General features: G+C 37.2%; 1 protein-coding gene across 1 annotated transcript in view; it reads left to right on the forward strand.

Moving 5' to 3' along the window:
• Positions 1–14096, forward strand: part of DNAH11 (dynein axonemal heavy chain 11) — a 357421-nt gene that overhangs the window by 283200 nt on the left and 60125 nt on the right. The window contains exons 66-67 of the mRNA XM_012804394.2: positions 3275–3479; positions 12301–12465. Of these exons, the coding sequence (XP_012659848.1) occupies positions 3275–3479; positions 12301–12465 (370 nt within the window). The remainder of the gene's footprint in view (positions 1–3274; positions 3480–12300; positions 12466–14096) is intronic.

Consider the following 14096-nt stretch of genomic DNA (forward strand, 5'->3'; position numbering starts at 1 on the left):
AAAAAAAAAAAAAAAAAAAAAAAGCCAATCATACAGCAATACAATAATAGTGGGGGATCACAACACATCACATTTGGCAATGGGTAGAACATCTGGGCAGAACACCCACACTAACAATCAACAAAGAAACATCAGAGTTAAAGCACACTTTAGAACAAATGGACTTAACAGACATTTACAGAACATTCCACCCAAAAGCTGAGGAATATACATTTTTCTCATCAGAAAATAGAACTTTCTCCATCTTAGATCATATGTAAGGTGACAAAATTAATCTCAACAAATTTTTAAAATTTTAAAAATTCAATACTTGAAATTGATCAAATATTCTGGCTGTATGGACTAAAATTAGGAATCAATAACAGGGGAATCACTGGAAACTATACCGATACATGGAAATTAACACGCTCCTAACCAATGAATGAGTCAAAGAAATTAAAGAAGAAGTTAAAATATTTCTTGAGACAAATGAAAATGGAAGCAACATATCAAAACTTATGGGATACAGTAGAAGCAGTTGCCAGAGGGAAGTTTATACAATAAATGCCTACGTCAAAGAATAAGAAAGATCTCAAACTACCTAGGGTAGAGCTTCTAGGAACTAGAAAAGATAAACCCAAAATTAGGAGGAAAGAAATAATAAAGATAAGAGCAGAAGAGATCAATAAAATATGAAAGATGAATGAAAAAGTCCAAAGGCTGGGCATGGTGGCTCATGCCTGTAATCCTAGCACTCTAGGAGGCCAAGGTGGATGGATTGCCAGAGGTCAGGAGTTTGAGACCAGCCTGACCAAGAATGAGACTGTCTCAAAAAAGTAGCCAGGCATTGTGGCAGGTACTTGTGGTCCCAGCTACTTGGGAGGCTCAGGCAAGAGGATCCCATGAACCTAAGAGTTGGAGGTTGCTGTGAGCTATGATGCCATGATATTCAATGCAGACTGCAAAGTGAGACTCTATCAAAAAAATAAGATAAAATTGACAACCCCCTATCTAGACTAACTAAAAGGGAGTTTCAAGTAAATGAGAAATGAAAAAGGAGACATTGTAACTGGTATCAAGAAAACACAAAGGGTCATAGAAGGCTTAGGAATAACAAATTAGAAAACCTAGAAAAACTGGATGAATTCCCAGACACATAAAACCTATCAAAATTGAATCATGAGATTTGGTGCCTGTAGCTCAAGCAGCACTAGCCACATACACCGGAGGTGGTGGGCTTGAGCCCTGCCCAGGCCTGCCAAACAGCAACAACAACTACAGCCAAAAAATAGCTGAGCATTGTGGCAGGCACCTATAGTCCCAGCTACTTGGGAGACTGAGGCAGAAGAATCGCTTAAGCCCAAAGAGTTTGAGGTTGCTGTGAGCTGTGATGCCATAGCACTCGACCAGGGGCAACACAGACTCTGTCTCAAAAATAAAAAATAATTGAATCATGAAAAGGTAGAAAATCTCAACAGGCTAATAATGAGTAATGAGATTAAATCTTTAACAAAAAGTATTTCATCAAAGAAACGTGGAACTAGTAGCCCCACCGCTGAATCCTAATAAATATTTAAAGAACTAATACTAACCCTTTCAAACTATTCCATAAAATTGAGGAAGAGGGAGTTCTTCCAATCTCATATCTCTTCTATATGTTCGGCATCACCCTGAACATGCAAAACCAGAAAAGGATACAGCAAAACAAGAAAACTATAAGCCAATACTTCTCGTCAACGTAGATACACATATCCTCAACAAAATAAGTGTAGTTATTCAAAATATTACATTTAAGTTAAAAATAGTATGGCCTATGGATAATGTTCTATCATTATGATACCTATGCAATTAAAATATTTTTACACTTGATGAGGAAGGAAGAATCCACAGTGTTCATGAGTATCTACGACGAAACAGGAGGCTGAGAAGATGCTCCTTGGCGTGGCCGTGCTTCCAGGCCTCTATTAGGAAGGTTCGCTCACCTGCAGTTCAGGTTCCAGTGCTCCTGCTTTCAGTTGCTCTGTATGTTTGTTGCATGACTTTAGAATAGCAGTGTTTAATGTAAGTTTAAGCACAAGTATAGCAGGGCCTAGAAAAACATTGTTTCATAATAACATTAATAAGGAAAAAATGACTTCCTGCTGGGGCCACTGTGTGGAGCAGAGGTCCTCAAACCTTTTAAACAGGGACCAGTTCACTGTCCCTCAGACTGTTGGAGGGCCGGACTGTGGGCCCCAGGAGGAGTCGGCTGCTAAGCAAGACAGGCAGCAGCAGCAAAAACACCCAGCAGGCCGAAAAAATGTCCTAGGTAGGCCACATGTGGCCCACGGGCCATAGTTTGAGGACCCCTGGGAAGTATGCATGTTCTCCCCCTGTCTGCATGGGTTTTCTCCGGATCCTTAGGTTTCTTCCCACATCCCAAAGCTGTGCACATTAGGTGAATCAACATGTCAACATGGTCCTGGTATGAGAGAGTGGGGGGGAGTGGTGAGAGTCCCCTGACCCTGCCTTGGGATAACATCTTGTCCAGGGCTGGTTCCTCCCTTGGCCCTGGGCTGCCGGAATGGACTCTGGCCACCTATGACCCTAAATTGGGATATTTTGGTAAATAATAATCTTCTTTTCATTAATCTTTCTTAAATGTATTTATAACTTATGTTTATTTCTATGTTAACATTAGAAGTGTGGGGTCCTTTTTTAGTGATGTTTAGTGATGTTTTGTATCAAGAAATATACCATAAGATGGGGGCGGCGCTTGTGGCTCAAAGGAGTGGGGCGCTGGCCCCATATGCCGGAGGTGGCAGGTTCAAACCCAGCCCTGGCCAAAATCTGCAAAAAAAAAAAAGAAAAAAAAATACCATAAGAAATCAATTCCTGTACAAATTAGCCTTGTAGTAAAATGGGTTTTATTATATGTCATTTTGCTTAAAGTCACAGTTTCCAAGAACCTATCAATGATGTTAAGTGAGTACTTACTATATGATAATAAGAGCTAATCTAAATTTGTTGTTATAGGTCCTTTCTACCATCATTGTATTTAATTGTTACCATGACACTATAATGTGAGTACTGTTATTGTCACCATTTCACATATGAGGAAACTTAATCCTATAAAGATGTAGTGGATGATTCCTAATACTCCTGAATGTGTGTATCTGAGCAAAAATAGACGAAAAATCCTGAATCACCAGGTCTTCTGGCCAGTGTCCATCATCAGAATACAGGAATGGAATGACACCTTTATATTAGTTATGGTTCATGGAAATTTCGCGAAAGTCTGTTATGCTCCTTTCAGGTACATCCGGATTGGACATAAAGAATGTGAATTTAACAAGAACTTCCGCCTTATCCTTCACACAAAACTGGCAAATCCTCACTATAAGCCAGAATTACAAGCGCAGACAACCCTCCTCAATTTCACAGTAACAGAAGATGGTCTCGAAGCCCAGCTTCTAGCAGAGGTTGTCAGTATCGAGAGGCCAGATTTGGAGAAGCTAAAGGTAAAAGATTAAATCATCTCCCAGCACTTGAACTGTCTTTGCTCCCTGTCAATGATCAGCTGGCCATATTACTGTGGATCTATTTCTGAGCTCTCTATTCTGTTCTATTGATGTATTTGTTTTTCCCTTTATCAATATCACATTGTTTTGATTACTGTGGTTTTATAGTAAGTCTTCAGGCCAGGTAATATCCATTTTCCAACTTCCTTGCTCTTCCGTAAACTATTGGTAATTCTGGATCTTATGCCTTTTAAGGTAAACTTTAGAATTAGATTTTCAGTGTTCACAAAATAATGTGCTACTATGTTTATGAATATTGTGTTGAAATCCAGAAAGGAATAACTGTTAATAATATTGAATCTTCTCATCCATGAACATGGAATATCTCTTCATGTTTTAGATCTTAGCTTTCTTTCATCAGAGTTGATTTATGTGTATTTCAATTTTATGGTACTAATGTAAATGGTATTGTGTACTAAATTTCAGATTACATTTGCTCAGTACTTGTATATAAAAAAACAATTGGCTTTTGCATATTAATCTGTATCTTGCAAACCTGCTGTAATTGCTCATAGTTGCAATTCTAGGCCTTATGTGAATGCTTTAGGATTTTCTACATCAATAATCACGGCATGTGTGAACAAAAACAGTTTTTTATTTCTTTTTCCTATTCCATTTACATTTTAATGTTTTATTGGACTAGTTAGGGCTTCCAATACAATTGAACAAGAGTGGTGAAAGGGGACAACCTTGCCTTATTCCTGATCCTAGGGCAAAAGTATCTAACTTCTAACCATTAGGTATAATTATTAGCTGTCTCTTTTGTAGATGTTCTTTGTTAAATTGAGAAGGTTGCCCTCTATTTCCAGTTTGCTGAGAATTTTTATCATGAATAAGTATTGGATTTTATCAAATTTTTTTGTATCTGTTGATGTGACTATATTTTTCTTCTTTAGCTAATCCACTTTATATAGTAGATTACTTTACTTGACTTTTTTTTTTTTTTTTTTTTGCAGTTTTTGGCCAGGGCTGGGTTTGAACCCACCGCCTCGAGCATATGGGGCTGGTGTCCTACTCCTTTGAGCCACATGCACCGTCCTACTTTACTTGACTTTTGAATGTTAAACCAGACTTCCATATCTAAAATAAATCCCACTTGGTTGTGATGTATGATTCTTTCTATACGTTGTTGGACTTTAAATGCTAATGTTTTGCTGAAGATTTTTATGTCTGTGTTTATGAGAGATATTGTAGCTTTCTTTTTTTGTGATGGTTTTATCTGATTTGGGTATTAGGATAATTCTGACCTTAACAGAAGGAGTTAGGGAGTGTTCCCTTTGCTTCTATTTTCTATAAGAAATTATAGAGAACTAATGTTATTTCTTCCTAAACTCTTTTCTTTCAGTAAACTCATTTGGACTTGGTGCTTTCTTTTTGAAAGGTTATTAATTGTTGAGTCAGTTTGCTTCATAAGTATAAGCTTCTTCAGGTTATCTATTTGTCACTCTGTACATTTTCGGTAGATTGTGTCTCCCAAGGTATTGGTGCATTTCATATAAATTACCAAATTTGTAGGCAGAGAAACATTTATAATATTCTTCTATTATCCTTTAATGTTCAGTAGTGATACCCTCCTTTCATTCTTGATGTTAGTAATTGGTGCTTTCTCTCTTTTTTTCTTAGCCTGCCCAGAGGATTATAAATTTTATTGATTCTTTCAAAGAACCAGCTTTTGGTTTTATTGATTTTTTTCTATTGGTTTTTTGTTTCAAATTTTATGGATTTCTGTTCTAATATTTATTATTTATTTTCATCTCCTTGCTTTTGTTTATATTGCTCTTTTTTTTTTTGTCTAGTTTCTTAAGGTGAAAGCTTAGATAAATAACTTTAGATCTTCCTATTTATCCGCTAGATCTAATTTTTATATATTTCTGTTTTCATTTATTTTACAATACTTTTAAGTTTCTCTTGAAATTTCTATGTGTTATTTAGAAGTATGTTATTTAATCTCTAAATTTTGAGATTTTACAGCTAGCTTTCTGTTATTGATTTCTTATTTAATAGCACACTTTGTTTCTATTCTTTTAAACTCTTTCAGTGTGTCTTATAGCCCACTATTTGGTCCATCTTGGTGATATTCCACATGACCTTGAGAAAAAATGTATATTCTGCTGTAGTTATATGAGATGTTATATAAATGTCATTCAATCCAGTTGATTAATGATGTTGCTCAGTTTAACTGTATACTACCTGATTTTCTTCCTGCTAAATTTGTCAATTATGCAGGGAGTTTGAATTCTCCAACGGTAATAGTGGGCTTATTTATTTCTCCTTGAAGTTCTATTAGTTTTGCCTCATTATTTTGGTACTCTTTTGTTAGGTGCATACACATTAAAGATTATTATGCTTTCTTGGTAAGTTGGCCCTTTTATCAAGTAATGCATTCTTAGTTCTCAGTAATTTTCTTTATTGTGATATCTACTTTTTCTAAAATTAATATAGCTTCTCCAGATTTCTTTTGGTTAGTATTAGTATGGTATAATTTATCCATCTCTCTACCTTTGTTTATTTATTTTTTTGAGACAAAGTCTCACTCTTGTCACTATGGGTAGAGTGCCATGGCATCATAGTTCACAGCAACTTCAAACTCTTGGGTTCAAGTGATCCTTTTGCCTGAGGGTCCCAAGTAGCTGAGACTATAGGCGCTCACCACAGTGCCCAGCTATTTTTAGAGATGAGGTCTTGCTCTTGCTCAGACTGGTGTCGAACTCCTGAGCTTTAATGATCCACCATTCTTTGCCTCCCAGTGCTGGGATTATAGGTGTGAGCCACCACACCTGGCCTCTACCTTTAATTTTTATATTTTAAGCGGGCTTTTGTAGGAAACAGATAGTTCAATCTTATTTTTTACTCACTGTGCCAGTCTCCTTTAATTGATTTATTTAGGCAATTTACATTTAAAGAGATTATTGATAGAAACTAATATGTACCAAAATTTTATGGTTTTTATTCACTATATTTGTTTCTTTTCTTTGAGACAGAGCCTCACTATGTCACCCTGAGTAGAGTGCTGTGGTGTCACAGCTCACAGCAACCTCAAACTCTTGGGCTTAAGTGATTCTCTTGCCTCAACTTCCCAAGTAGCTGGGATTACAGGCACTTGCCACAACACCCAACTATTTTCTGTCGCAGCTGTCATTGTTGTTTAGCAAGCCCAGGCCAAGTTCGAACCCACCAGCCTGGGTGTATGTGGTTGGCGCTGTAACTACTGTGCTACAGGCGCCAAGCCACTATATTTGTTTCTTCTTATTTTTGTTTCTTTATCTTTTCCCCTCTTTCTACTCTCTATGTTCAGTAGTGATACCTTCCTTTTTCTTCCTTTTCCCCCCTTCCTGCCTTGGCTGGTTTTAACTGAGCATTTTATATGATTCCGTTATTTCTTCTCTCTTAGCATATAAAATTACACTTCTTTTTAAAAAATTTAAAGCCACTAAAAAATTTAGTGGTTGCCTTAGCATTTGCAATATACATTTAGTCCATAATTTAGTCCATTTTCAGATAAAACTATCATCTTATTGGTAGCACAGGTATTTTTTTCTTAGGTCCCCGAAACATTGTCAAAAGATCAGCAATTTTGGAGAACAGTGAGAGTAGCCTCTCCAAGACTGTTCCATTCTTCCATTTCCAAAATCACTTGTTTTTTTTAATTTATTTTTTATTTCAAATTAATATACATTGGGTATACATTTTTAGGTTAGGTTACATTGTTCTCACTTCTAGGGTAAAGTTCCATTTGTAAAAGAGCCCCTCACCCACAGGGCATGTTATACCTCTCACAATGTGCACTTTATGTGAGATCCTCCCTCATCCCCTCCCTTCTTCTGCCAATCATCCTCCTCCCTCCCCACTCCTACTTCCCTCTACCCCCAAACTAGACCATATGAGTGTTTTATTGTTCTTATGAGCATGTAATTGTTTATATATTGATTTCATATTAGTATGGAGTAGGTTAATTATTTTTCCATTCTTATACTTTACTATGAAGAATGTATTTCAACTCTATCCAGGTAAATGTATGCATTTTTTTAATGGTTGAATAATATTTCACAGTGTACATATACCAGAGTTTGTTGATTCATTCATGAGTTGATGGGTACTTAGGTTGATGGGTACTTGGCAATTATGAATTGAGCTGCAATAAACTTTCTGGTGCAAGTGTATTTGTGGTAAAATGATTTTTATTCTTCTGGGTAGATACCTTATAATGGGATTGCAGGATCAAATGGAAGGTCTACTTTTAGATCTTTGAGGATTCTTTGTACTTCTCTTCAGAAAGGCTGTATTAGTTTGCAGAACCACCAGCAGTGTAGAAGTGTTCCCCTTCTCTCTACATCTACATCAGCATCTGGTGTTTTGTGACTTTGTGATGTGGGCAAATCTTGCTGGGATTAGGTGATATCTTAGAGTGGTTTTGATTCACATTTCTCTGATGATTAAAGATGATGAGCATTTTTTCATGTGTTTGTTGGCCTTTCATCTATCATCTCTGGAGAAGTTTCTGTTCAAATCTCTTGCCCATTTATACAGAGGGTTGTTTTTCACTTTCCTTTTTGTTTGAGTTCTCTGTAGATTCTAGTTATCAGGCCTCTGTTAGATTCATAACATGCAAAAATCTTGTCCTATTCAGAAGGCTGTCTGTTGCTTTGTGTGTGGTAACCTTAGCTGTACAAAAGTTTTTTAGCTTGATCAAATCTCAGTAATATATTTTTGGTATTGCTTCCATTGCTAGGGGAGGTCTTCCTCATAAAGTTTTTTCATGGGCCAGTATCTTCAAGTGTTTTCCCCACACTATCTTCTAGAATTTGTATTGTTTTGTGTCTTAAATTTAAATCTTCTATCCAACAAAAATCAATATTTGTCAATAGTGAGAGGTGCAGGTCCAGTTTCAATCTTCTACATGTGGATAACAGTTCTCCTTTAACTAGGTAAATAAGGATTCTTTCCCCAGTGCATATTTTTGTTAGACTTATTGAAGATTACATGATGATATGTGGCTGGACTCATCTATAGATTCTCTATATCCTATTTCATAGATCTGTGTCTCTATTTTTGTGCCAGTACCATGTGATTTTGATCACTATAGCCTTGTCAGATAACCTGAAATCTGGCAAAGTGATGCCTCCAGATTTGTTTTTATTTCTAAGAACTATATTTGCTATTTGGGAATTTTTCTGGTTTCATATGAATTTAATTACTATTTTTTCACTTTCTTTAAATTATGACATTGGTGCTTTGATGGGGATTGCCTTAAGTCTATAGATTGCTTTGGGTAGTATGGACATTTTAAAATGTTGATTATTCCCAACCACAAGCATGGTATGTTCTTAATTTGTTGACATCTTCTGCTATTTCCTTTCCCAAAGTTTTATAATTCTCTTTATAGAGATCTTTCACTTCTTCTGTTAGATATATTCCCAGGTATTTCATCTTCTTTGGTGCAATTGTAAAAAGAATAGAGAGTCTGATTTTATTCTCAGCTTGACAATTGTTGGCTTATATGAAGGCTACTGATTTGTGGGTATTGATTTTGTATCTCAAGACACTGCTACATTCCTTGATCACTTCTAAGAGCTTTATAGTTGAGTCCCTGGGGTTTTCCAGGTATAAGATGATGTCATCTGCTAAGAGGGAGTTTGACCTCTCCTGTCCCCATTTGGATTCCTTTGATCTTCTTCTACTGCCTGATTATGATGGCTAGGACTTCCAATCCTATGTTAAATACAGAAGAAACGGTGGGCATCCTTGTCTGGTTCCAGATTTGAGTGGAAATGCTTTCAGTTTTACTCCATTCAATATGATATTGGCTGTGGGTTTGATGTAGATGGCCTCTACCAGTTTGAGGAAGGTTCCATCTAAGCCTGTTTTCTTGAGTGTTGTTAACATGAAAGGATGCTGAATATTGTCAAAAGCCTTTTCTACATCATTTGAAAGAATCATATGGCCTTTGTTTTTTATTCTATTTATGTGGTGTATTATATTTATAGATTTGCATATGTTGATCTAACCTTGCATCTCTGGGATAAAACCTATTTGATCATGGTGTATAACCTTTTTAATGTGTTGTTGTATTGTGCTTGCTAATATCTTATTGAGTATTTTTGCATTGATATTAATTAATGGGTGGCGCCTGTGGCTCTGTGTATAGGGTTCTGGCCCCATATACCAAAGGTAGAGGGTTCAAACCCTGCTCCAGCCAAACTGCAATAAAAAAGTAGCCATGCATTGTGGTGGCGTCTGTAGTCCCAGCTACTCAGGGAGGCTGAGGCAAGAGAATAGCCTAAGCCCAAGAGCTGGAGGTTGCTGTGAGCTGGGACTCCAGAGCACTCAACTGAGTGCAATAAAGTGAGACTCTGTCTCTAAAAAACAAACAAAAAAAGAAACACAAAAATTAATGATCCTGGTCTATAGTTTTCTTTTTTTGTTGGGTCCTTTCCTGGTTTAGGGATCAGGATGATACTTGCTTCATAGAATGTGTTGGGGAGGATTCCTTCTTTCTCTATATTTTGGAAAAATTTATGCATTATAGGAACTATAAGGTTTGATAGAATTCTGGTGTGAAACCATCTAGTCCAGGGTTTTCTTTTTTGGGAGATTTTGCAGGGTTTTTTTATTTGTTTGTTTGTTTTTGGCCGGGGCTGGGTTTGAACCCGCCACCTCTGGCACATATGGGGCCGGCGCCCTACTCTTTTGAGCCACAGATGCCACCCTTTTTTGGGAGATTTTGTATGATTGTGAGCAGGTACATTTTAACAGAGTATTCTTATTTCCTCTCTCTCATATTTTTATAACATTCCTCTAATTCATTTTACTTATCCATAAGGTATAATTAAGAGTCAAATAAAATATTTTACCTTCATTTATTCCTTTTACGATGTTCTTTCTTTCTTAAGTAGATGTGAGTTTCTGGTCTATGTCCTTCTTCATGAAGAAGTTTTTTAATATTTCTGGCAAGGGAGGTCTACGAGCAACAAAATTCCTCTGTTCTTGTTTATCTAAGAAAATCTTTATTTCTCCTTCACTTTTGAAAAGTAGTGTTCAGGATACGAAATCCTTACTTGGTTGTTTTTTTTCCTTCAATATTTTAAATGTTTTGCTTTACCCTTGCTTGCATAGTTTCTGAAGAGATTTTCCATGTAATTCTTACCTTTGTTCCAATAAAGGTAAATGTTTTTCCGTGAATTCTGTCAATAACTCTTTGTTTTTGCCTTTGATCTTCTGAAGTTTAAACATGATGTGCCTAGGGGTTGATTTTATGTTATTTATCCTCCTTAATATGCTATGAGTGTCCTGGCCCTGGATCGGCACTTGATGTCCATCACTAATTTTGAAAAATTCCTTTTTTTTTTAGAACAAAGTCTCACTTTGTCACCCCCAATTGAGTGCCCTAGTGTTGTAGCTCATAGCAACCTCAAACTCTTGGGCTTACGTGATCCTCTTACCTCAGCCTCCCAAGTAGCTGGGACTACAGGCACCTGCCACAACACCTGGCTATTTTTAGAGATGGGGGGTCTCACTGTTGCTCAGGCTGGTCTCAAACTCCTGAGCTCAAACAGTCCACCTGCCTCAGCCTCCCATAGTGCCGGGATTACAGGCATAAGCCACTGCACCCAGCCTAGTTTTGAAAAATTCTTAGCCATTATTGCTTCCACTGTTTCTTCTGCACTTTCTTCTCCTTGTAATTGTCTCACGGTTCTTGGATATTCTTATCCTTGTTTTATTTTTATTCCTTTCTTTTTTTTTTTTTGCTTTTCAGTTTGAGAAGTCTCTATTGATGTGTCTTCAGTGTCACCAATCCTTCTTTTGACTGTGTCTGCCTACTGACGAGCCCATCAAAAGCATTCTTCATGTTATAGTGTTTTTGATTTCTATTTTTTCTTTTTTTAAGAGACAGAGTCTCACTTTGTTGCCCTTGGTAGGGTGCCGTGGCATCACAGCTCACAGCAACCTCCAGCTCCTGGTCTTAGGTGATTCTCTTGCCTCAGCCTCCCAAGTAGCTAGGACTACAGGCAGCACCACAATGCCTGGCTATTTTTCTCCTACAGTTTGGCCAGGGCCAGGTTCAAACCCACCACCCTTGGTATATGAGACCAACACCCTACTCACTGAGCCACAGATACCACCTGTGTTTTTGATTTCTAAAACTCTTTTGAAAGTGTCTTCCTTTTGATTCCTTCCTTAGAGCTTCTATCTTTCAACTTCTATTGCCATGTAGACTTTCAATTGTCCATGTGGAAATATTTAAAATGGGATTTTCCTCTGGGCTTGTTTCAGAATGGTTACTTTTCTCCTCTTCAGCCCAAACCAGAAGTAGATTTTTTTCTTCTCCAGGAATTGGCCGATTACTGTTTAAGCATTTCCAATACATTGTGATTCTCTGTATTTGCCTGGTTTTAAGGTGGCAGTTTGTCAGTTCACTGATGTATGTATAAAGAATTACATAACTTTTTTTCTTATTATGGGGACAAAAATGAGCCTTGTAAGCTCTTTACATGTCTGACCAGAAAGAGAAAGTTTCTGATGTTTTCTTAAACAGGTTCTTTCTGTAGGTTCATGATGTTAAATGATCATGATAAGTATTTGTACTCTGGAGTGCAAAAAGATCTTAACATACCATCTGAATTTTTTAGAAGAATTTTCTAAAATAATGATTACTATGGTTTTAATGTTAAATGTGTTTATTATGAAGTACGTGATTAAGGAAACTCTGCTTAAAGAACATATATTTAACCACATTTTTCATGCTTTTCTTGGCTTGTATTAGTTGTTTTTGACAAAGCACCAAAATGATTTTAAGATCGAGCTGAAATATCTGGAGGATGACCTCCTCCTGCGTCTTTCTGCAGCAGAAGGAAGCTTTCTGGATGATACCAAACTGGTAGAGAGATTGGAGGAGACAAAGGCCACGGCAGCAGAGATAGAACGCAAGGTAAGAAGGGCACAGGACACCTGTGAGTCTCAAAGCTCTGTTTAAAAGCAGCTCCTGTGGCTCAAAGGAGTAGGGCACTGGCTCCATATGCTGGAGGTGGCGGGTTCAAACCCAGCCCCAGCCAAAAACCTGCAAATAAAATAAAATAAATAAACACAGTGCTTGGGGTAACAGTGTGGTAAGATTTGGTAATTCCTCTAAGAGGACTGACTCGGGGAATTCAGGTCATAAACTGCCCTTAAAAACTGGACTATGGGATCTCCCATGGAGATGGAATAATTAAACATGTGCATCTCATAATTCCACAGAAATCCAATCATTCAAATTAGACTCTGTCAGGCTCCTATTTTTCCGGGACCAAATTTTAAGAAAACTGGGGCCTGCTGGCTTTTGTGTGCGAAAATCTAAAACGGCTTAACATCTGGCTCTGGCAAACTAACGTTCTGTAGTCCCTCTGCAGCTCCCCATCTGTTGGACATTTTTGAAAAATGCTTAGAGCTGTAGTTTTGTTTACAGGCCAGCAGTGATGGGAGACTGAGCAAGGGATAGTGTCCTGCTGTAATCAAATGCATAAGTCACCCTGGGAAAATGATATTTCCTAAGCCAGTAAAAATTTTCATTGAGTAGGCTTCCTGCTAATGTCCAACGTGAGTGCCAAGGTGCCTTATGTGTGATGTGCACTTTGGACCTTCACATGTGGCCAGTAACCCTTAAAATTGGTTAAAAGTCAGAATTAGGCCCTTATTTGCTTTCTGAAATACCCTCATTACTAAGTAATCTATTAATTACCTAGCAGAAGCTGTGTCACCACACATCCAATATATTTGTCTTAAATTAAGCAAGGAAATAGAATCCCAAATTACCCCAGTCTTTTAAGTAAGTGAATTCTAGGTGGCTCCTAAGATGGTAAAGATTAGGGCAATTAAGTAAATTAGGTCTTAGCTTTGAAGTTAGCTTCTAATTGTCTCTTAAAACATCTCTCCCTATCTTCTTAGCATATCACCATGCAGTGACTTCCCTCTCTGCCCTATACTGTATTTTCTTTTATACACACGTATTATGAAGGTTGGGGAAGATGCTGTATCTTACATAGCCATCAGACCGGCAATCGTTCTGGTTAAAAGAGATAGATATTTGAGCCTTGAATAAAAATTTATACTTTGGTTGATAATGGTGGTGGGCTTTAAAATTTTTTTTTCCTGAATGTACCCAGAAGCTAATACATAAACTGTCTATAAAGATATGAACATACGGATGATCTGGTGCAAACTTAGAATGAGACATGAGAGTCTTCATATAAAGGGCCTTGTGGTAAGCATAGATAATGGATGTATTATTGACCTTGTCTGCTTTGTATACCTTGATGCCTAATAAAGTTATTGGCATTGAATTGACCCAGCAGACTTGTAAGAGCCATCCCTGAGAGGTGATACAGCTGGGTTATTAAACCTTGAAAGAGAAAAGGGAGGCGGGAAGGTGACATTACTCAGAAACAAATTCTATAGACCCAAACACAATGATGTTTAAACTGTTTAAACTGCCACCTGTAAAACAGCTAAGACTTAGATGTCCATTCTCACCAAAACTCAGCTTACCAAAAAAAAATTTCAAAATCAGAATTTAACAATTTC

Source organism: Otolemur garnettii, unplaced genomic scaffold (assembly GCF_000181295.1).
Source record: "Otolemur garnettii isolate 467f Iridium unplaced genomic scaffold, OtoGar3 scaffold00028, whole genome shotgun sequence".
NCBI classification, from domain to species: domain Eukaryota; kingdom Metazoa; phylum Chordata; class Mammalia; order Primates; family Galagidae; genus Otolemur; species Otolemur garnettii.